The 25,005-nt window shown below is 45.3% G+C and overlaps 1 protein-coding gene across 2 annotated transcripts in view; it reads left to right on the forward strand.

The window, feature by feature from the left end:
- Positions 1-25,005, forward strand: part of TBCD (tubulin folding cofactor D) — a 376,677-nt gene that overhangs the window by 26,910 nt on the left and 324,762 nt on the right. For both annotated transcript variants that reach the window (XM_088468636.1, XM_088468637.1), the window contains exons 5-8: positions 9,388-9,489; positions 12,260-12,406; positions 12,494-12,549; positions 23,866-23,998. In XM_088468636.1, coding sequence (XP_088324762.1) covers positions 9,388-9,489; positions 12,260-12,406; positions 12,494-12,549; positions 23,866-23,998 — 438 coding nt within the window. The remainder of the gene's footprint in view (positions 1-9,387; positions 9,490-12,259; positions 12,407-12,493; positions 12,550-23,865; positions 23,999-25,005) is intronic.

Below are 25,005 nucleotides of genomic sequence, written 5' to 3' on the forward strand. Positions count from 1 at the left end.
TGGTCTATTGCTTAGGCTCTCTCTTTCTCTCAGGGTGTTTATATCAACCAGGAGAGTGTCTGAATTGGGAGCGTTCTCATGTGGCTCCCTCTTCTGGAGGGCATCATGTCAGGGTGTGAGTTGCTCTCGCCCTGTGTTTCTTCTTAGTGGTTTTCAGGTTCCATATTATTCTGGAACTTATGGTACGGCCATTCTGTCCCCAGTCCTCTCGGCTGGTGTGGCCTCATTGACTGTGGTCTGGCCTCTTTGGATTTATGTGATCCGTTCAGGTTCCTTACGGAAATCGGACTCCTTATTGGTGGTCTGAGATTTCTGGTTTTCACAGGAAAGGATGGCCGGCCTATAACCAAATGTTGGCTGGATGGCCTCGTAGGTCTTCCTCAGGGGCCTACCCATGGGTAGGCCTTCCTGTTGTTGATGCTTGTTTTTTCTCGGGCCATGTGACCCTCGTGTGCGGCTCGCTGTGGCGCCTCGGCTGTTTTGCCTTACTAGGTGGCCACATGGTCTTCTGTCCACACCTTTTTAAGGTTCTAGGCATTGGTTTCCTTTGCCTCTCAGGATGCTTCCTTTTTGGCGAAGGATTCTCCTCTCAGCACAGGAGCGTCCCCACCCTTGGTTGAACTGCTTTGGGACATCCCCAAGGTCAACCCTGTGGACCCCCTATGGACCCTGAAGTAGAAAACAAGAGATATGGTAAGAACTTACCTTTGTTATCTCTGTTTCTACGAAGTCCATAGGGTCCACAGGGCGCCCGCCCTGACGCACCTGGCTTCATATGGGCTGTGTGGCTGGTCACCGGTTTTCCGTCTCCCATTTCTGTGAGTATGGTTATTGAGTGTTCCAGTTTTCTCTCTCTTTTTCTCTCCTCCTCCGGCCTTTGGCTACTTACAAACTGAGGTGCCTCTGGCTTGGGGGTGGGGTTATAGGGAGAGTGGACCCAGTGCATCCTGGGAGCTAAAAGCTTTAACTGCGTGGTGCCCGGATTTGGTTCCCAACCTATACCCCAAGGTCAACCCTGTGGACCGTATGGACTTCGTAGAAACAGAGATAACAAAGGTAAGTTCTTACCATATCTCTTGTTTTCTAGTACTCAGAAGCATTTTGTGGCAGGGGTAATCGGTGAGGTCAATAAATATTTCTTAACGTACTGCAAGGGTCAATCTTCACATTTTCGGTTTGTAATTATGTATTGTTCAAAATAATTGTACTTGGTTCCCATAGAAGGTAGATATGGGAAATAACAATGGTGTCATGTTATGTACAGCGGACTACCTTTTCCAGTACAAACATACATGTAGTGTAAGTTAGAAGTTTACTTCCAATAAATCAAAGTTGAAAAATGGTCCCATGGACACAGAATCCAAAACGGCTAACAAATCAGAAGGTACAATTTTGTATTAAATATATTCTTATGTATGAAATAGATACTTGCGTAGGAGAAAGGAAAGAAAGTGAAAAGGATTGTCTGTGTTCTGCTCAGCTTCCTTCTGCTGATTAGTATGTTTCTACTTTCTACTGACTTGAAGATCAAAAAAAGTATAAATGTACTAATTATTATAATCTCTCCTAATCTACTGCCCTACAAAAACATTTCACAAGCTCTCTCATTCACAGTTCACTGCACTAGATCGGCACATGGTGAAAAGCAAAAGGTAGTCCGCTGTATATAACACTATTGTTCTTTCCCCTATCTACCTTCTATGAGATGCAATTAAAATAATGTTGTACAAAATATAATAATTACAAACCAAAAATGTGATGATTGACCCTGTACAGCACATGTAATAAAATATTTATTGACATTTATTAAGAATATTTTTGTACTGTGGAAATCTATACTAATATTCTAAGAACATTGTGCCTGTTGGCACAAAAACTACTGAACCGATTTTTCATTTTGTAGTGGACACTCCTAGAAACAAGTTAAAGCTGAGCAATAACAAAAATAAAATGTATTGACATCATCACTGCAAGAGATAGGTGTGCCACCATGCGCGCGGCCAGAAAGGGATGGGGGGAGAGGTGCTCTGGGTCCGCGGTCACTTAATTAGGACAGGCTACATAGCAGTCTGTGCACAGGGCGCACAGTGTCATTGGTGTGAGTGGTGGGTGAAGGTGCTGCTGGTCACTTGGGCCACTCCAGCAACAGGGTCCATATGCAAAACAATACAACTAGAACACCTCAAATAAAAAATATTGGGCCAGATGTATTAAGCTCTACAAAGTGATAAATTGGAGACTGATAAACGACCAATTAATCAGCTCCTAACGGTCATGTTTCAAACACAGCCTGTAACATGAAAGTTGGGAGCTGATTGTTGGTCATTTATCAATCTCCAATTTTTCACTTTGTAGAGTTTAATACATCTTCCCCATTGTTGGCAGAAGCGATTTCATCGTGGGCGAAGCCGCGGGCTACAGCTAGTTTATTATATTAAGGCTAAATTACCAAAGGAATATTGTTAATATTTTAGACACTATATTTCACCTTTTAAAGGATTTATATTGAGCTAATGAGACTAATTTATATTATATTTGAACTTTTATATTCACTCAATATTTGTTTATACTTGTTGGTCATATGTTATACATTTTAAACAATTTATTAAAAGTTAAGTTGTATCTATTTAATCTCTTAACAAGAGTGTCCCAATGTCACAAACCGTACCGGAGACCTCCGCCCCAGACCCCTGTACCTTCCTGTGCGTCTGTGCCGTCGCGGTCCGCTGTACCATCGGCCTGCTACTCTGGTGATTTCTGGTGCGGGGCCTCCGCTGGAGGATCGTCTGCAGCATCCCCGCTGTTGCCTGTGCCCCTCTGCTGCAGATCCATGCGCGTGCAGCGTGCCAGCATTCAAGCTCTCCGGGTCCTGGGCGCAGCTATCTTGGGCCGGGTCACGTGACACTCGGGCCTCCAGTCAGCAGCAGTCCCAAGTTGCCTCAGCCAATCCACTTCAACCTGGTGCTATAAAAGACCTTCCTGTAACACATGCTGGTTGCCAGTACAAAAATGTTTATTGCCGCTGCATGACCTATGTTCCTGAGCTCCCGGGGTGAAACCTGTTCAATCCACGTTACTCCAGTCCCCGAGTCAATTCCAAGTATTTCAAGTTCAATCCACGTTACTCCAGCCCGGAGATCAAGTTTAAGTTCCAAGTCTACAGTCCCTTCTCCAAGTTCAGTGACCATTTAGAGACTCTTTTCCTACAGTCTTGTTTAGCATCTTCAAGTTGCGTTATCTCTGCTCAGTGGATTCTATTAATTAATCTTAGCTCAGTTTTCTTCATTGCTTACGTATGAGCAGAAATTATATTAAACTGTCCAGTTTCAAATCACCTACTGATCCAAGTATCTCTGGCCAACTCCCCAGTCCGTGACAGTTTGTACTGGCCACATGGACCCATCTGGTACTCAGGGCCCTGGATCTGGCTCCGCCCAGGACGTGTTTAATCGTCTGGAAAGACAGGAGTCTGCCCAGATACAGTTGATGCAATACATTCAAGATGTCTCCACTTGTTTGGATAATATTCAAGCTCTTCTCTCTGGAACATCTAAGATGGACCTTCAGCCTAGTAATCCTGTTCCGGTAGCCGCTCCTCTAGTAGTTTCTCCGCCAGTACCCCGTCTTCAGCTTTCTCCTCCCAGCAAGTTTGACGGAAATCCAAAGTTTTACCGAGGTTTTTTGAACCAGTGCGAGATCCACTTTGAGCTGCAGGCAGCGAAATTACCCACTGTCAGAACTCGAGTTACATATATAATATCTTTATTGACCGGTCAATCGCTGGACTGGGTTTCTCCGCTGTGGGAGAAGGATGACCCAATTCTCTCCAACTACATAGAGTTTGTATCAACCTTTCGAAAAATCTTAGATGAGCCTGATAGAACGACTTCTGCCTCCAACGATGTCTTACGTCTCCGTCAAGGCAGCAAGGCTGTCAGCCGATATGTGATACTATTCTGTACTCTAACCTCAGAGCTAAGCTGTAATGAAGACTTCCTAATAGCAGCTTTTTGTAATGGATTATCTGAGAGAATCAAAGATGATCTAGCTTCCCGTGAACTGCCCACTTCGTTGGACGGTCTGATTTCTTTATGCAATAAGGTCGACTTGCGAGTTATAGAGAGGTCTGTTCGACCGAGCCAAAGGTCGACCTGTTCCACGTGTTACTTCTTCTTCTCCTCCTTCTGATGAACCTATGCAAGTGAATCTCTCCCGGCTAACTACTGAAGAAAGTCGGAGAAGACGTAAAGGGAATCTCTCTGTACTGTGCTTTTCCGCAGCATTTTCTCAAGTTTTGTCCTTCCCGGCCGGGAAACGCCCTCTCCTCTAACTTATGATATATAGGGGTTAAGTTAGGAGTATCCATGGATTCACATTGGAAAACTGATCCTATACTTATTGCTTTGTTGAAGGTGAATCAAGTCTATTTAAGTTTTCCGCTCTGCTTGACTCAGGAGCTGCCGGGAATTTTCTCACCGCAGACTTCATTCACCGCCATCGCATTCCTACTGAATGGCTGCCACATCCAGTGTCCTTAATGGCTATAGATGGTAGTCGAATTGCCGGTGGGAGAATTGTGCATCGCACCAAATCTTTGGAGCTTAAAGTTGGGGCGCTCCACGTAGAAATTTTGTCCTATCTTGTGATTCCTAAAGCTTCTCATGAATTATTCCTGGGCCTCCCATGGTTTCAAAGACATAATCCTCGTATTGATTGGGCTACCTTGCACATTGTCTTCATCGTGTGATTCCTTTTATGTAACACTCTCCCCTAGTGGGTCTTCCCGAAGTTTACCAAGATTTCTGTGATATTTTCAGTAAGCAGGGTGCCGACATTATTCCGCCCCATCGTGAATGGGACTGTCCCATTGATCTAGTTCCAGGGAAGACTCCACCTCATGGTCGGAGCTACCCCCTCTCGTTGCCTGAGACTCAAGCCATGTCTGAATATATCAGAGAAAATCTGGAGAAAGGGTTTATTAATCCTTCCACCTCGCCAGCTGGAGCCGGTTACTTCTTTGTTAAAAAAAAAAAAAGACGCAGGACTTTGCTCCTGCCTTGACTACCGTGGACTTAACGATATCACCGTCAAGAACCGGTTCCCGCTCATAACCGAGTTATTCGACAGAGTGATAGGTGCCTCCATCTTTACCAAGCTCGATTTAAGAGGGGCATATAATTTGATCCACATACGTGATGGAGATGAATGGAAGACAGCATTTAACACCAGGGATGGGCATTAAGAATATCTTGTTATGCCCTTCGGCCTCAGCAATGCCCTGGCTGTTTTCAAAACTTTGTTAACGAGATCTTTAGAGACCTTCTCTATAAGTCAGTCGTGGTCTACCTAGACGATATTTTAATCTTCTCTCAGGATCTCCAGTCACATCATTCCCAGGTCACGGAAGTTCTTCTTGGGTTAAGATGGAATCTGCTTTTCTGCAAGTTGGAGAAATGCATGTTTGAGACTTCGTCCTTTCCATTCCTTGGGTACATCATTTCCAGAACAGGGCTTCAAATGGATCCACAGAATCTACACTGGTCATTGCCTACCACTTTAAAGTCCATTCAGCGATTCCTAGGCTTCGCTAACTACTATCGCAAGTTTATTAGGGGTTTTTCTTCCTTGGTTGCTCCCATTACAATTCTTTCCCGGAAGGGAGCAAATCCCAGTGTATGGTCTCCAGAAGCTACCTCTGCATTTCATGAGTTGATACAAGCCTTCATCTCTGCACCAGTGTTGAAACAACCCGTTTTGACTCGCCCCTTCTTTCTGGAAGTAGATGCCTCCACGGAAGGGGTAGGAGCTGTTCTCTCCCAGCGAGTTACATCCCTGTTTCTTTTCCCAGAGTTTTCTACCTGCGGAGAGGAACTACTCCATTGGAGACCAAGAGTTACTCGCGATTAAGCTGGCCCTAGAGGAATGGCGCTATCTCCTAGAGGGGTTCAGTACCCCATTTAAATTTTCACTGATCATAAGAATTTGCTCTATTTACAAACCGCTCGTTTGAATCCCAGACAGGCCAGATGGGCGCTGTTTTTCTCCCGATTTGACTTCAAACTCTCCTACCGTCCTGGTCCTCAGAATACTAAAGCAGATGCCTTATCTCGCGCTTTGAACTCAGGGCCTGATTCAGAGCGCTCGCCATCAGAGCCAAAAGCACTCCCACTGGCATCATTTGTGATGTCAGTGGGGCCGGCCCCAGACGGTAGGCTTTCCCAAAGGGGGCGTGCTGTCACAGGCTTGCCCGTCGCTATGCGGGTCTCGCACATGCGCACGATGGAGCCGGCTCCCTCATGCGCACTTGGCCAACATCGACCCGCTTGCGAGCGCTCGCGAGCGGGTCTGAATCAGGCCCTCAGAACAGGATCTAGTCCAGGGCCTGTCTCCTCCGATTCTAGATCCCACGTCATTTGCTTTTTCCAAGCTCACTCCTGACCCCCCACGGGGAAACACTTTTGTTACACCAGATCTACATAAGAAGTTACTCCATTGGGCTCATGCTTCTCGATTCTCTGGACACACTGCGGCGGAGAAGACTGTCAAATTTATTCAACGATCCTATTGTTGGCCTACCTTGAGAGCTGGCGTTCAAGATTTCGTTGCTTCCTGTATAAAATGTGCACAACACAAGATTTTAGACTAACGTCTCCTGGTCTGCTGCATCCGTTGGCTGCCAACAGCAGCCCTGGTCCCACTTGTCTATGGACTTCATTACGGACTTACCACCATCTCAGGGTCACAATACCATATGGGTCATTGTTGACAGGTTCTCCAAAATGGATCACTTCGTTCCCCTGACAGGTCTACCATCTGCATCTCAACTTGCACAATTTTTTATTAAAGAGATTTTTCGCTTACACGGTCTTCCCCAGGAAATTATCTCTGACAGAGGAGTTCAGTTTGTGGCTGAATTCTGGAGATCCCTATGCTCTGCCCTTCAAGTGAAACTCAAGTATTCCACGGCCTATCCTCAGACTAATGTGCAAACTGAGGGTGAACCAGGATCTGGAACAGTTTCTTCGCTTGTTCATCTCGTCCTCTCAAGACTATTGGCTGGAGCTTCTGCCATGGGCTGAGTTCGCCCATAATGATCGTTACCACCACTCCACAGAGAATACACCATTCTATACTGTGTATGGCCGTCATGCTCGTTTGCCTGGTTTCCCATTATTACCGGCTATTGACGTACCAGCTGTTAAAGACATTCTTCAACATCTCACTGCTATCTGGGATAACGTGCATTCTTCGTTGTTGAAGGCTTCAGTTTGCTACAAAAAATTTGCAGACCGAAAGAGACTGGCTGCCACAAAATTCCAGTCTGGTGACCGAGTGTGGTTGTCTACTCGGAACCTTAGACTTCGGATTCCGTCCATGAAGTTTGCTCCGCGTTTTATTGGCCCATTTCCTGTTGAAAGAACTATTAATCCTGTAGCTGTCAAGTTGAAATTACCCTCTGTCTTACGAATTCCTAATTGTTTTCATGCTACCTTTTAAAACCATTAATCTTGAATAAATTCCAAAGAACCTTTCCCAAACCTCCTAGTGTCCATACTCAAAGTGGTCAAGAATTCGAAGTCAAAAAGATCTTGGATTCTCGCTGTCGTTACGGACGACTCCAATATCTCATTGATTGGAAGGGGTATGCCCCAGAAGAGAGGACTTGGATTTTTGCTGCCGATGTTCATGCCCCCCATATCGTTAAAACCTTCCATTCTAAGTTTCCTTGCAAACCAAGGAAGTGTCCGGAGTCCAAAAGTTCAGTGACCATTTAAAGACTCTTTTTTCCTACAGTCTTGTTTAGCATCTTCAAGTTGCGTTATCTCTGCTCAGTGGACTCTACTAATTTAATCTTAGCTCAGTCTTCTTCATTGCTACTGTATGAGCAGAAATCATATTAAACCGTCCAGTTTCAAATCACCTACTGATCCAGGTATTTCTGACCAACTCCCCAGTTTGGGTACACAACTCCAAGTTCCCCAGTCCGTGATACCCACAAGCAGAGTTTTATTTTCTTGCCTATTATCTTTGAGCCACAGAAGTGGTAGTACTTGGAAAAAAGCAGATGGAATAGGCCAGAGTCAGTAATGTTGATATTCAGTACTGTGATAGCAACTGACACAGCAGTGTCAGGGAGTATGGGAGTAATATGTCAGTGGTATATTTGGTAAGCTTATGTGGATTAGAGCACAATTAGCTACACTAGTGATAACTGGTTATTTAACAAAAAGTGACCACTATATAAAGGCAACATAGTTTTTTTTATTGTTTTTGTATAATATTATAGATTTTGCACTTGGGGATTATGTTAAGTACTTTTTTTAAAAATTTTTTATTTTTGTGTTTACACTAAATCTTGTTAAGTGTTCACCAACTGAAAGCATTGCCCACCCCTGACCTAGTCTATTAAGACGTGCTGTGTTCATTATCAGTCATGCTTTGAGAATCTGTGTGACATACCGCCGGACTTGAGCCCGGCTGATGTAATACCGACGCCAGAAGACAGAAGAGTGATGTGTCAAGGTAAGTAACTACACTATCCCTAACCTTCTCCCCCACCCCTCCCAGCCCTAACCCTCCCTTAGGGGTGCCTAACCCTAACCTCGCCACACCCTAAACCTAACTATCCCGGGGGGGGGAGGGGATGCCTAACCCCCCCCCCTTCCCCTAGCCTAACACTCCCAGGGGAGGTGCCTAACCCTAAGTCCCTGCTGCTGTCTGCTCCCGACCCCTGACTTACCTTCGTTCGGTATGCCGGGCATTGGAGTTTCGGCGGGTGGATAATGATAGGCGTCGGGTTTTCAATGCCTATGATTAGTCCCATGCCGGGATTTGACCGTCGGGAAGTCGACGTTTGGCATTTCATGTCCGCATACCCTGTTTTGAATATTGATCCCTATTATTGGCTCTGATGTGGCTCTATTCACTTTTCTCAATTGAGCTTTAATGAAGGCAATAACACATGTTGTGTACAGTATTAGTCCTAAGGCTGATTACAGCCAAATAATGGTCAGAGCGTTACAGGACTTTTTGTTTACCTTGTGCACCAGTTTTCATCAAAGTTTATCCAGGGTGCAGTGTAAGACTCCTGTAACGAGCTGATACAAATATTGGCTGTGCTATAGACACTGATATGTTTTAAGGGCACTATGCAGTCTACAGTAAACTAAGCTAACTTCTATGACAATCTACCCAGCTTTGTATTGGTATTGCTAAGCACAGTCCTAAGCTAGGCTATTAATACACATATCATCTTTTAATGTTTGCATTTCACAAAACATAGTTAAAATACAATACAAATAGGGTTATTGTGCCTTGACATTTTTTGTTTTTCATGCAATGTTCCATGCTAAGAGCAGTCATTTTGACAAATCTCCTTTCTGGCAGGTGCGGGGGGCCAAAATAGTAATCCGTCTCTTTCCACATGAGGTTGTTGATGTACATCCAGTACTTGAATTGATCCTGGCACAGAATCCTGCAGATCATGAGGTAGGAGAACCAGTGTTACATCCTATTCCCTATAGGATGTTCCATTTTCATTTCAAACGCTATGGACACTGAATGTGTTATTTTAATATAGGAAAAGCAAGATTTGTTTAGGCTTTTAGGGGTCTATTTACTAAATATTGTTAGGAGATAAAGTGACTTAACATTGGTACTACTACATACTGTATGTGTTTGGTTTAAAAACATGTATTAGTTTGATCACTAATTATTGAGTACAAAGTCACCTTTTTTTGTTGTAAATATGCATATTTCACCTCTCAAACATCACACCCATATGTACTTGTCGACTTTCCTATTCAAAACCGTGGAGGTGTTACTATGGAATTGGCCTGCCCCTTTGCTGTTAGAGCAGCCTCCACTCTTCTGGGAAGGCCATTACATTTTGTAGCATGGCCACAGGGATTCACATCCACAAGAGCATGAATGAAGCTGGGCTCTGATGTTATGTGATAAAGCCTGTCTCGTTCTTCCACACCAAACTCTGCAATACATTTTTTGATGGACCTCGCTTTGTGTACGGGGCTTTAATTTTATTAACCGTTATTTATATAGCGCACACATATTCTGCAGCACTTTACAGAGAGAATATTTGGCCTTTAACATCCGTTCCTGCCCCAGTGGAGCTTACAGTCTATACTCTTTACCACATGTACGCACACACCTCCATCTAGGGTTCATTTTTGTCAGGAGCCAGTTAACCTACCAGTATTTTTTGGGATTGTAGAAGAAAACCAGAGTATCCAGAGGAATCCCATGCAATCACGGAGAGCATCTACAAACTCCACACAGTTAGGGCTGTGGTGGGAATCAAACCCCACACCTCAGTACTATGAGACAGTAATTTTAACCATTACACCAACTGAAAGAGCTTTCCCCAAACTTGGAAGCATACAATTCTCTAGAATGTCATTACATGCTGTAGCATTAAACTAATGTGTCCAGACTCCAGATAATTATTCCTCCTCCACTAAACTTTACAGTTGACAGTACATATTCAGGCAGGAAGGGATTCTTCTGTCATCTATAAACCCAAATTTAGTATTCAGACTGCCAGATGGTGAAGAGACAGCACTTTTATACTGTTCCAGAGTCTAAAGCTGGGGTACACACTGAGACGATATCTGCACGATATTTCGTTTCCGGCTAAATCGGAACAACATATCGGACACATATTATGACCAATATGCATGTTCCCGCGGCCGCTTGCGACATCTTCCGGTCAGCATTGCTGCGCGTCCATCCGGACAATATCGCAAGTGGCTCCATTGCAAGTAATGAAGGATGGAACGAGGTATCCTATCGTTGTTAATTACCTCGTGCTGATGTGTACCCAGGATATGATGTCGGGCCAACATATCGACTCGGTACACATCGCTCAGTGTGTACCCAGCCTAATAGCGGTGTGCTCTACACCACACCAGCCATTGTTTGACATTATGTATGGTGATCTGAGGCTTTTGTGCAACTTCTTGGTAATGGAGAACCAAGCCAATAAGCTCCCCAAAAATACTTCTTGTGCTCACTATTGTTCCAGAAGCATTTTGAAACTCTTATTTGTGTTGAAAACTCACAGACACTTTTTATGTGCTGCATGCTTCATCATTCACTGTTCCCCTCTGTTCTGTGGTGGTCTTTGCGTTTGAGCTGTTGTTGCTCTTAAATACACCTCTTAGGGCCTGAGTCATTACAGATTGCAACTGCGAATGCAATAGCGATTACGCACGCAGTTCCACTGCGATAATATGCTAATCCATTGCGATCGCTATGCTGCCGCAGCACAACATAATGTCGCCCACCTTACCTTACACACATCCTTAATCCTTGGCAAGACTGCAAAATCATCGGTAACATTGACTACCATCGCAGCCTCATGCACACTTACTCAGAAATTGCTAACCTCGTTGCACGCTATGAGTACTCTGCGTAAGGCATCGCAGTGGCTAATTTATTCACGCCCATGCAACGACATTGAAACTCACTGGCACACCTGCGTTTCGCCGACCACCCCCCTGTCACCACCCACAAACGGTACACCCTGTCAGTCATTCTGCAATGGGTCTGCGTAGTAGCTACGATCGCAGTCCCGTTCGTAGTAGTCGGTTCACGCATCGGTGCAGCTCTAACAGGGCAAATATTTAACAAAATAGCTTGTTGGAAAGTTGGTATGGTATCATTTTGAGAATGACCCATTGTTTGCTGTTTAAATATGGAGACTACATATCCAGATATAGGGCCTGATTCAGACCCACTCGCGAGCGGCTGTCCGCTCGCAAGTGGGTCGATGTTCTGGACTGAGCATGCGCACGACGGAGGGAGCTCCGTCGTGCGCATGCGCCAGACGCGACGAGCGAAGGAAAGTCCTTCGCTCGTTGTGTCTGATCAAAGGGGGCGTGCTGTTGATGTCAAAAGCCGGCCCACTGACATCACTAGTGATGTCAGTGGGAGTGATTTTGGCTCTGATAGAGCCAAAATCACTCCGGAGCTTGCGGTTGAAAACCTCAACCGCAGGCTCCGGCTCGCAGTTTCGATGGTCGCGATGGTCACGACCATCGCGGCCATCAAAATGCACGCTCGTATAGCCTGTGGGTGGTGACCCACAGCTATACGAGCGTCCAGGAGGACGCTCCATTTTCATGGAGACCGGCCCTCATTCAGAGCGTGCGCTCTGCTCAGAGCGTACGGCTCTGAGTGAGGGCCATAGTTCTCTATAAGAAATATATCCAATGAGATGCTGTATGTGTGTATCTTCCAGACATGGGAAACCCGTTACATGTTGCTGTTGTGGCTTTCTATGACTTGCCTTATACCCTTTGACCTGTCACGACTGGATGGCAACCTCTCTGCAGAGGGCGGACAAAAACGCCAGTCTACAATGGACCAGATCCTGGAAGTGGCCAAAGTATGTATGTTCCTAGTGCCCATTCTGTTATTTCTCTCTGCTTTTCTTTAGCCTTATGTTTTTAAATAAATTTTTATTTTGTTTCAGTTGTATCTGGTTGTCAGCGATAAATCACGAGATGCTGCTGCTGTGCTTGTTTCAAAGTAAGTTTATATGTTATTATTTTAAGATCTAAAAGGAAAAAATACAACATACCTTAACCACAATCCAGTATCCTATCCCTCACATATCTGGGGCAATGGTGCTGTTGCTTAAGTACACCCTTAAAGTTACAATATGCTTAAATATATTGTATATGCAGATCAATCACCATAAACATAAGGTGACAATGACACTCACCCAAACATAGTTTCTGAATAGCTCCTCGTCTCTCAGTATTTCAAATGGGTCAATAGGCTTGAGAAATCTAGAAAGATAGAGAAGAGACAAGCATGTTAATATATTTGATTCAATAGGAAAAGAGTACAGTTTGTCGGTATGCTTACCGAATATATACTTGCAATATGGCGTATAGAGAATTTGAGTATGTATTTTATTGCCAGATATGTCTCCAATATAAAGTAAGCCAGATGGGCAGCGTATAAAGTAAATGACAAATTTAGTAATGTAGGTCAGGAAGTGTCTGATGTAATATATCCTACCTGAGTGTACACAAATGAATTACATGTCTCTAAATATCTGCAAGTCATGCAGTATATGCAGCGATAGCATCTATTCTTTTTACTGAGAAGATGGCCGGGGCCTTCCTGGCTTGATCTGGATGTATTTCTACTTCAGGTCCATAGGGTAGCCACAGGATACCTTGGGGTATAGGCGATGACGTCAGACATCTGGCACCATAGAGTTGAGTTTTCAGCCTCCCAGGATGCACTGGGGTCCCCCTCCTATACCCCGCCCCCGAGCCAAGGCAAATCAGTTTCGTAGGTGCCCGGCTCAGAGGCGGAGCACCTGTAACAGAGTGGGGCTGTTATGGCCCCTGAAGTTTCTTCAAGGCAGCTGTGGCTGCACAAATGAGCTGCACAGCATAGACAGTCAGTACTCACGTCTATGCTGTCGCTCCTCCACCCCGCCAGACCAGAACACCAGTACCAATGGATGCTGGTGGGTGCCCGGGGTCACAGCTAGCGGTGACCCCGGATTGCCTGGACTGTGGCCGGATCCAAGGGGAAGGTAAGCGGCGTGTCCCGCGGAGGGTACCCGCCGAATAACACAGTCCTAAGTCCCCAGGCAGGGGGCTCCCTGGGGACTGGCTGCAAGTAGAGCCAGGTATTAACCTGCACTTCCACTATTCTCCTGGGACAGCGGGCTGCGGCTGAGCGGCAAAGTCCGGCATCCCAGGGGTTAAATGCATGCCAGGGGAGCGCGCCTTCCCTGTATACAGTCGGCGCCTCCCCCGCTGCACACTGACTCTCCAGAGCGGTCTGGCTGCCTGTGTGAGCGCTCCTCCCCGGGGCCAACCTCCTCTATGCTCCTCGGCGGCCATTTTCTGTGATTAACAAGCGCTGCTGGACGCTGAAGACGGTGGCATCGTGGTCCTGGTCCCCCCGCATACCTCACCTTCGATTAAGGTCGGTGTATGCAGCGCTGTTTCCTACCAGGCTCTGGTCTGTGTAGTTGATCTCAGTGCTAATAGTGCAGGAATTTATTACTGCCAGCGCTGCTGCCTGTACTATCACTTGTGACTGTCAGCCATTTTGCTATCCCTATTCTTCCTCTGCTAAAGCCCTTGCAGTGCGGTGTTGCAGGGTGTTCATTGCCTCACTATACAAGCATTTTCTGTGAGGTGTGTCACATACATTCCGTTGCACTCATCATGTCTGAGAGTGAACGTGATTTTCCTATTCAGCTAAAGTACCACATGTAATGTACCGTTAGCGGAGGGTGATGGAAACGCTGAGGGGTTATGTAGGTCGTGTTATCTTATATCACGCCCGATTTCTGGCACTGTGCCTGTGCAGGAACCGCCCTGGGCTTGTCTTGCTAAGGCACTTACAACCCTTGTGGGCCAGCTTGCGACGCCCCCTGCGTTCCCCCAGATGGGGTTATCACAGCAGTCGGTGGTGTCCTCACTTATACAGGGGTTCCCCAGACAGTTGATGGTACCCCAGTGTCTCCCATTTTCGCCCCCCCAGGTCTCACAAGAGCCTGCGTGGGTGAATTCCTTGTCCAATACGGTGCAACACCTGTCGGACGTTTTACAGGGGGAGTCATCATTGCGGCAGCATAAGCGCCTCAGCCGTATGATGAGGATGATGTGTCGTCTGACGACGGTGAGATTTTTGACCTTTCCGACCAGGAGCCCCTCCACACTAAGGAGGTGGAGTCTAAGACTAAGGTCTATATAACTGGCCTTATACGAGCAGTTTGTGCGGCCTTGGTTATTGAAGATGACGATCCCCCCCCTGTCCAAATCCAAATACGCCTTCTTCAAGGATATTAAGGGTGATGCCACTGTATTTCCTCTATCTGGTCAGCTAGTGGATCATTTAGAGGAGGCGTGGAAGAATCTGGGTAAACTGTACCAGCCTCAAAAACGTTTGGCTTTTGCATACCCCTTTGCGGATAATTATTTCTTCAACTGGGAATCTCCTCCGCAAGTGGATTCTCATGTAACACGCCTAGTGAGGAGTGCTACTTTGCCCATGTCCTCCTTAGAAGACGCTACGGATTGCAAGGTTGAAATATGCCTTAAGTCCATTTATTCCCTTGCTGGGGGGGCGTCCAGCCCGGCTATGGCCGTGAGTTGCGTGGCCAGAGCCATGGAGCGCTGGGCTGATAGTTTGGAGGCGCCTCTGGATTCTGACTCTTCTACGGAGCAGGCGGAGTTAGTGGGCAATCTCAGAGACTTGGCCACGTACATTAATGAGGCAGCCTTGGATATCGGTCTCCTCCAGAATCTCCTTGGCAGCTGTGGCCGCTCGCCGCACCCTATGATTGCACTCTTGGAAAGCGGACGCAGATTCCAAGAAGTGATTGGAATGCTTGCCTTTTAATGGACAGGTCCTGTTTGGCCCTGATCTGGACAAGATAGTGGCCACTCTGGCAGCAGCTAAGTCTGCGTGTCTGCCATCGGCTACAGTCCCATCGGGGTCTGGTACTTCGTCCTTTCGGCCCTACAGGGGCCAGGGTAGGTCCAAAGTGCAGTCCTTTCCAAGAAAGGCCGGGCCCAAGAAACAGGCTTGGAGTACAAACGCCCCGCCCCCAAGTCGGATGACAAGCCTTCGGCCTGACGGACCGGGCCTCCCTTTTGGGGGATCCCAGAGTGGGAGGCCGCCTGCTTCGGTTCGCCCAGTGTTTGTGTCTGACTACCAAGGACACTTGGGTACACGAGGTGGTCTCCCGGGGGTATGCCCTCTCCTTCCGGCGCAGGCCCCCCAGCAGAAAGTGTTCCGTTCTCCCAGAGGGTCATTGGTTTCTATTCCAATCTTTTTCTGGTGCAGAAACCCAATGGATCTTACTGAATCATCCTCAACCTCAAATCCCTCAACAAGTCCTTGAGGGTGCCTCGGTTCAGGATGAAGACCCTGCGTTCCATTATCCTGGCGATGGAGCCTGGGGATTTCATGGTGTCGGACATTCAGGACGCTTACCTGCATGTCCCCATTATCTTAATGCATCAGCAATTCCTCATTTTTGCAGTGCTCGACAAACATTTTCAATTCCAGGCACTGCCCTTTTGGTCTGGCAACAGTGCCTCGTGTCTTTACCAAAGTCATGGCGGTAATGGCAGCACACCTGCGGATGCAGGAAGTCCGCTTGTTGCCTTATCTGGACGACCTTCTGTTGTTAGCTGGGTCTCCAGCGGTCCTCCAGCTTCATCTGCAACTGACAATATCAGTATTGCAGAATCACGGCTGGTTAATAAACTGGAAAAAATCCGCCCTGATTCCCTCGCAGAGGATGCTCCATCTCGGGGCCCTGTTGAACTCTCAACAACAGAGGATCTTTGTGACGGAGGAAAAGATCTCTGCATTACAGGCAAAGGTACGCAGTTGCCTTCAGAGCTGCTGAGTGTCTGTTCACTCAGCGATGAGGTTACTGGGCTCCATGGTGTCACTCTTCGACATGGTGGAATATGCCCAGTTTCACTCCAGACCTCTGCAGCAGTTGATCCTCTCCAGATGGAATGGGTTGCCCCATCGGATAAAGACACAGACCATGGTGCTTTCTCCGGAGGTTCGTCTGTCTCTGGTCTGGTGGTTGCAAACGTCTCACCTGAACAGGGGACGTCCCTTTTGGGTGGTAAACTGGGTCCTTTTGATGATGGACGCCAGTCTCCGAGTCACGGGTCCACACTTGTTCCAGGGCAGGTGGACCCCGGCAGAAGCTGCGCTTCCAATAAACATCTTGGAACTTCTTGCGGTATTCGGTGCTCTCCAGCAAGCAAAACATGTTCTCCACGGAAAGCCCGTTCAGATACAATCTGATAACGCCACCATGGTGGCTTACATAAACCGCCAAGGAGGACGTACATCAGGGAGAATGGTCTCTTCACCAGGAGGTGTTTCAACTCCTGGTGGACAAGTGGGGCCCTCCAGAGATAGACCTCATGGCCTCCCGACACATCAACAAGCTGTCTGTGTACGGGTCAAGAACAAGAGATGCGGAGGCTCTTCTGGTAGACTCTCTGTCGGTCCGGTGGACCTTCCAGTTTGCGTACCTCTTCTCTCCGTTCTCCCTTCTTCCTCGAGTGGTTCGAAGATTCAAGCAAGAAGGGGGCACGCTCCTGTTGATAGCTCCAGTGTGGCCCAGATGTCACTGGTACTCAGACCTTCGGAGTCTATTCGTAGACTCTCCGATGCTGTCGTCTCTACATCCAGACCTGTTGTCACAGGGTCCTTGCCTTTACCTGGACCTGAGTCGTCTGTCTTTGACGGCGTGGCTGTTGATACAGCCCTCTTAAGGTCCAGGGGTTTTTCCAGCTCTGTAGTTAATACCATGCTAAGAGATCGGAAGCCTACGTCTGCAACAATTTACCATCGAGTATGGCATACTTTCTTTTTGAGTGGTGTCACCCTAGAGGCTATGATCCTCAGGTGTTCCGGATATCCAGAGTGTTGGCTTTCCAACAGGCTGGCTTAAATCACGGTCTTCGCCTTGCTTCTCTGAAGGTGCAGGTTTCTGCCCTGGCCGTCTGGTTTCAGCGTAGGATTGCTCCTCTTCCTGATGTCCGCACCTTTTTGCAAGTTGTACTTCGTATTCAGCCTCCCTTTGTTCCACCTGTGGCTCCTTGGGATCTGGCTGTGGTCCTGAGGGCTCTCCAAGGACCATTGTTTGAACCACTGGGCTCAGTGGATTTAAAATGGCTTACAGCTAAGACTCTATTCCTTCTGGCCATTGCTTCGGCCAGAAGGGTCTCAGAATTGGGGGCTCTCTCATGTCGACCTCCCTTTCTCAATTTTCATAGGGACAGGGCGGTGCTTCGCAATTGCCCTTGTTTCCTCCCGAAGGTGGTATGGTATCTAGTTTCCACATCAACGAGGAAATCATAGTGCTAGCCTTTAATTCACCAGACCTCTCAGTTGGTGAGGCCACCTTGGATGTGGTGCGGGCTCTAAGGATTTATGTTGACCGCACCAATTCTTTTCGGAAGTCGAACTCCTTGTTTGTCCTCTATGGCTTCCGTAAGAAGGTTTGGCCTGCAACTAAGCAAACTTTTGGCAGGATAGATTAGCTTTGCAATTTCGGAAGCATATATTCATGAAGGCCTTCCTGTTCCATCCTCTGTTAGGGCTCATTCCACTAGGTCTGTGGGTCCTTCGTGGGCAGCTCATCGTGGTGCCTCGGCTGTTCAGCTGTGCAAGGCTGCCACATGGTCTGCTGTCCATACTTTTGTGAGGTATTATGCATTTCACACCTTTGCCTCTCAGGATGCTTCCTTCGGGCGGCGGATTCTCCTTTCAGCACAGGAGTGTCTCCACCCTTAAAGGATACTGCTTTGGGACATCCCCAAGGTATCCTGTGGATACCCTATGGACCCTGAAGTAGAAAATATGAGATATGGTAAGAACTTACCCTTGTTATCTCTATTTCTATTTAGTCCATAAGGTTCCACAGGACTCCCGCCCTGTCGCACCTGTACTGCAGATGGGCTTTGCTCTGGTCACCGGTTTTTCCATCTCCTTTTGGCGAGAATGTGATTCTTGTGTGTTCCAGATCTTTCTTCTCCTTCTCCGGCCTATGGCTTGTTACGTAACTGATTTGCCTTGGCTTGGGGGCGGGGTATAGGAGAGGGACCCCAGTGCATCCTGGGAGGCTGAAAACTTAACTCTGTGGTGCCCGATGTCTGACGTCATCGCCTATAACCCAAGGTATCCTGTAGAACCCTATGGACTTCGTAGAAATAGAGATAACAAGGGTAAGTTCTTACCATATCTCATATTATCGTTGGGTACGACCTACTTTGATTTTTTTAGGTCTAGGTAAGTTCTAGTAGCTGTAAAAATAAAGTGACCTCTGGACCCTGATGCTTGATGTTGTTAGTCAACAATCTGCGAATGGCCTTGAGCCCTGCATCATGTGGAATGTTCGTGTATAAACTAGATTCATCTAAGGTACATTCAGGTAGCAAAGGGATCAATTCCTGTAATTTGTTAAAGTAGTAGTGTATTTAAGGAACTTGCTCTGGTCCTGCTCAACCAGCTGTAAAAACAGTGAAGATATTGAAAAATCTTGTAGTACAAAGATTTCCTAGCTATGATTTTAGGGATGGTATAGATTATTGGGGTACTGGGCCAGGGAATCCGTGTGATTTACCGCCAGCCGCATGGCCGGCAGCTCAAATCCTGACAGCGGAAGCCCGGAAGTGAAGATCCCGACAGGTGAGTATTTTTTATATTTACTAACCTAACCTCCCTCCCCTAACCCTAATCCTCCCTTAGGGGTGCCTAACCTCCCCCACAAGAGCTTAACCCTAACCCCCCTTATCCGCAGCCTTACCCTAACCTCCCGGGGGGCTGCCTAACCCTAAGGCCCCTAACCTAACCCTCCCCCGCGTCGGGATGTCGACGCTGGTCATTAGACATTTGCCGGGATTAGACAGTCGGGATGCCGACGGTCAGTATTTAGACCGTCGACATCCTGACTGCATCCCCTAGGCCAGTCCTTCTGCAATGCCCTGCTGGTGGAAGAAGATATAATTTTATCATACACAGCTTGTTGGAGTACAAAGTCAAGCTCGCTCTTGAAAACTGATGTAGGGTCAGTGGCCAACTCTCTGTATCTTGGAAATAAATCTCACATTTATTGGACTCTAAATCCTGTACCATGATCACCCCACATTTATCAGCCTGACTGATAACTATGTCAGAATATCTGCTCAAATTTTTGAGTGCTCCCATCTCACCCTTAGGTTGGGATGTTGTTTGGGACAACTTTTAATGTGATTTTTTTTTTACTGCTGTGCTGTGTCTAGCATTTGAGTGAAGCACTTGATGGAAGGATTGTTGGAAGTTGGCTCAAAGGTGATCCCACTCTGTCCGTCCACCTTTTCTCATGATATAGTGTATGATCACAAACTACGCTTAATGAACAAAAGAATAAAGATCCTCAAAAGCAGTAGTGTATGTGTGGTATGGAGTAAGGAACTTCTTACATTGCCGCTTGGTGTAGAGATGCAGGATGTCTTAGCGCTGATTTGTATTCAAAAGAGTCACCAGAGAGGTTGTGCAATAACTCACCCTTTCAGCATTCTCTGTCCTGCCAGTATCGCTGGTGTTATACGGAACTGCTCCCAGCAGGCACGCTCTGCATGCCGTAAATCTTATAAAACTGCGATTTCTCATTCTAAACAAAAGAAGCATTGCATAGATGCTCGGCATGAGTGAGACGCTCCAAGAAGTGTATCGTACCGTCTTTTTCTGTAAATTGTGCACCTTATTCCCATTACATGCAGATGCAGTGAATCCTCACTTAAAGTGTGCTACAGACGCTTGGCTGAGATCTTAACCGCTCAGGAATTTTAAGCACTTACAAAGTCGCAGATGAAGCACAAAGGGACTTAGCGTGATAAAAAGCTGCGGGCACTGCATTGCTTCACTTCGTACATAGAATCATGTAATAGGGACCGAGTTTTTAAAAATGTGAGTTTATTGCAAGACGCGTTTGCATTCGTTGCATTTATATAGACTACCAGAAAATGCATACTCACTTTAAACTCACATCACCCCCGCTTGCACTGGACAAACACGCCATCCAGATGTTTTTCATGTTAAACATATAATTCTATGGATGTAATAGGTTGCGAGTCGTAAAGTCGCACAGAAATAGCAGAAAAAAACTCCCGAAAGAATAGTCTGATTCCAGGACGGCGAGTTCAATTTGCGAGTTTAATGTAAATCAGCATCTGAGGCCTATTAACACACAAGATGGCCATGTAGACTAATCAAACCCCTATATAAACCATGCCTGTCTCCATTTCACCTGTGTGGATGTAGCAGGAGGGTGGCGTAGGAGCATCACCATATACAGCGCATCATTCAGGTACGTGCCAGATCAGCCTATGGATTGTGTATGGGCTTGGACTCTCAGATTATATATTATGTTGGGTATGTAATCTCGGCAGCTGCATAGCGACGCCGGAAGACCAAACAGTCAGAATCCTGGCGGACAAGGTAACTACCTACCCCTCCCCCCTAACCTTCCCTTAGAAGTGCCTAAACCTAACACTCCCGGGGTGGTGCCTAACCCAAAGTCGTCCTGGGGGTGCCTATCCCTAACCCCCCCTCCCCCTAGCCTAACCTTAACCTTCCCCGAGGGTGACTGAATCTAACCCTCTCCCCCCTCCCCCGCAGCTAACGCTAACCCTGTCCCCGCTTACCTTCGTTCGGGAAGCCGTCTGTCGGGATTCCGTCGTCGGGCTAAAGATAGGCGCTGGGATTTCAACGCCTATCTTTAGTCCTATGTCGGAATTTCGACGCCGGGATTTAATCAGACTACTTCCTGGGCGTCGGCATTATAACTACGTGTGTGTGTGTGTGTGTGTGTGTGTGTGTTTACAATTGGAAATAAAGAAACCATAAATATACCGTGATACTAAATGAAATCTATAGGAGAGAAAAGAAGGTTTTTCAATTTAATATGCACAACAATAAGTCAAACATAAGTGGTGATAGAGATTGGCTGCCATCCTGGAATGAGAAATTTAGTAGGTAACTTGTACCACACCAAATCCAAAACTTGAAAGAATAAAGAACACAAGGGCACTCTCTAGTGCAATAATGTATGAAAAACACCAAAGTGCAAAAACTTGAAATAAAGTGGCCATGTACCAATATACTGTATACACTATCTGCCTGATTCAGGGTTGTACATAAACCTGATGGTTTACGCACAACTCTGAAGTTTAATGATCGTCACGTGCACAGGAATGTTACAGTGCATGTGGTGATCGCTGGTTGCAGTCCCTCCTAAGCCGGAGAATGATGGGGCATACTGTTGCCGTTTGGGGGTGGGGACGGGGTGACACTGCTTGCGCTGCAAACATCCCAACCGATGCTCGTGATCTTGAGCCGATCGTGCATTTTCCTATTAGACGCCTCCTACAGACATTAGACTACAATGTTATATGTCTGTTTTTATGTTTGTATTCTCATGAGCCTTATTAATGAAGGACTGTTTTAGGTAGCATCGTCTAAGGAGCCACGGGGCCACTTTATTTGAAGTTTTTGCACTCTGGTGATTTTCTTATGTTATTGTACCTTGTGTTCTTTATATTTGTTTTATATGTTGTGTGTGTGTCTGTGTATATTTACATATACTTTTGCATATACAGTATACCCTCACCCATCTCCATATACAGACAAGAAGGATCAGCACACTATTAGATTATGAAACACATGTTCCATTTGTTTTAAGTAATTACGTTATTTGTAATAGCCGAATGTATGTTTCAATCCACATGATTTTCCTCAGTTTGTGCTATCCGTCTGGTCTGTATTTGGAGATTGGAGATGAGTGAGTTTATTCTGATTCTTTTTATATGGATCTTGCACATCCTATTAGTTCTGAAAAGTGCTGCCTTTTTATATGGTGTGTAAGTATGTGTGTGCGTGTGTGTGTGTGTGTATGTGTGTGTATGTGTATATATATATATATATATATATATATTATATATATTGTGTGTGTGTGTAATATTTACATACACAAACATAGAGGCTGTATATAAACTGCAGGATTTTTTTTGCTAAAGTGCCAATGTTTTGGATCTACTTGGGATCTCTAATCAAGCTTTGCACACCACAGTATATGCAAAATGTTGCTGCGTGTGCTAAATATACTCATGTCATTTATATGTACTATTTGACTGGAGTTCTGTTCTTCCTGCTTAAGGTGTGTGTGTGTGTATATGTATGTGTATATATATATATATATGTATATAATATACACACACACGTGTGCGTGTGTGTATGTATATATATATAATAAATTATAGAACAAATGGTGTGGCACTCACAGCATACAAGACAACTGACAAGAAGTGGTTTAGTTCTTTATTGCTGCATTTCTGTGAGGGCACCGGCAGAAGTTTCATTTATTGTTTGGAGTGCCAATCCATGCTTGGATATATATTTATTAGAGATGTTCAGTTCTCCGGGTAAATCCGATTCGCAGTTCTAATCTGAGGAGATCCGGGTAAATCTGGGTCACGGTTCTGTTCTTTTTGCGATTCTGATTTTAAATCCGAATTCAGGTTTTGAATTGCATAAATTACATAATTTTAACTGTTTTTATCTATTTTTTATTTAAAAAATTTAGAACCAAAATACTTGAGGGTGGTTTGCAAAACCAAATCCAGATCCAAAACCTTGAAGGAAATACAGATTCAAAATCAAAACACGGGGGTCGGTGCACATCCCTAATATAAATATATATATATAATATGTGTGTGTTTGTAGATATGTGTGTGTGTATGTGTGTATATATATATATATATATGTGTGTGTGTGTGTGTGTATAAATATATAAAAAAAAAACATACTGTACAGAGAGAGATAGAGATATACATGTTTTGAGATCAGCCACAAGATGTCGGTAGCAGACAACAGAGATTTGTAGAAGTGACGGCATCCTCTTTGGAAGTTTAGTAAATTAGCCTGAGGTTACACTTACACCTGAGTCATTACACTGTAACAGACCTCCTTTTGTGTAGAATTTCCGCCACTACAGGTGCTTCTTAACCACTTGTACTTTGTATTGCGAATAAGCAGCATAATCCCCAGCACCATAAAGTTATAAACAAATAAAATAAATAAAAGAGGATTAATAGGTAAAGTAGTGGGCATACAAGAAGCATAATGTCAGTGACCACATATTGGGCATAATATATATGTTCACTCATTTCGGTATCACTTCACACCCTAACCTTAGAGTCCAACCATTGCATAGTCCCTTTTAGAACATGGAGAAAAAAAAGTTTGCTTATTAAAGGTCATAAAATAAATTAATTTGTCATTGTACAGGTTTATTACACGTCCTGATGTCAAACAGAAGAGAATGGCTGATTTTCTGGACTGGGCTCTTGCAACATTGTCAAATGCTTCCTACCTGACGATTGAGGGCACCATCGCAATGGATGGGATATTGCAAGCCTTGGTATGAGACCTCATTCAGCATGTACTGTATAGTTCTAGTAGACTTAAGGCATTGGATTAAAACACACAGCTGTATGGTGGTAGGTGCTAATCACAGGTAAGCACCACCAACATAACTTCAACTGAAGGGTTGGCATTTACTAATGAGATATATTATCCTATGGTGCACAACCACATTAAAGTATATGTTTTTGATGATTAAGTCTCTTGAAAAACAGCATAAAATCATAGTCACATCTAGAGATTAAGGTACCAAAAACTTTTAGCTAATTATAATGTGTTCTGTCATGTATTTAAATATGTAATTTCTACTTTGTTATTGAGTGCTTAGATTTCATTATGACCTACAGATGGTGTGAGATGCAAAGGGGGCACTATTTCTGTGTACTTGTTCTACTTTGTGTTGGCAGTGGGATATATATTCAAATGAGAAAAGACAATGAAATCGGTAGTGCTGGTGAAAAGGTTAATCAAACACATCTATAAAAATCAACTGCACAGACTGAATAACTTCATGGTAATAAACTTGCATAATTTTTTAAAATGGCAATTTTAATTACATAAATTATATTTACATACTTTCCAGATTTGTGGGGAATTACAGATGGTCTGATTTTGTTGCAGACACAAGTCCCCCAGTGTTTACGCATATGACATGTCAGATCCACATTAAAGTCATTAGTGCACAATCCGTTGTGCTTTTTGGCTTATAGGCACACACAGTCTTGCATGCGGTTTGGATTGTTATTGATCGATCTTTTACTGGGTTTGGGTCCTTACTGACAGATCCAGTACAAAAATCCATGCCACAATCTGACCATTTCATGGCAAGCAAATCAATCATCCCCTGTGCATTCCCTCATTTCTAGTGGGAATCTGGGGATATTCTCCTCCCACTTTCCTGTCAATAGTTATGAATTAGTGTCTCTACATAACATCAATCAATATGCTCCCCAACTGCCCTTATTAACCATTATATCTAAAGTTACACACATGGGCCAGACTTCC

Source organism: Taudactylus pleione, unplaced genomic scaffold (assembly GCF_031769625.1).
Source record: "Taudactylus pleione unplaced genomic scaffold, aTauple2 ptg000012l, whole genome shotgun sequence".
Classification (NCBI taxonomy): Eukaryota; Metazoa; Chordata; class Amphibia; order Anura; family Myobatrachidae; genus Taudactylus; species Taudactylus pleione.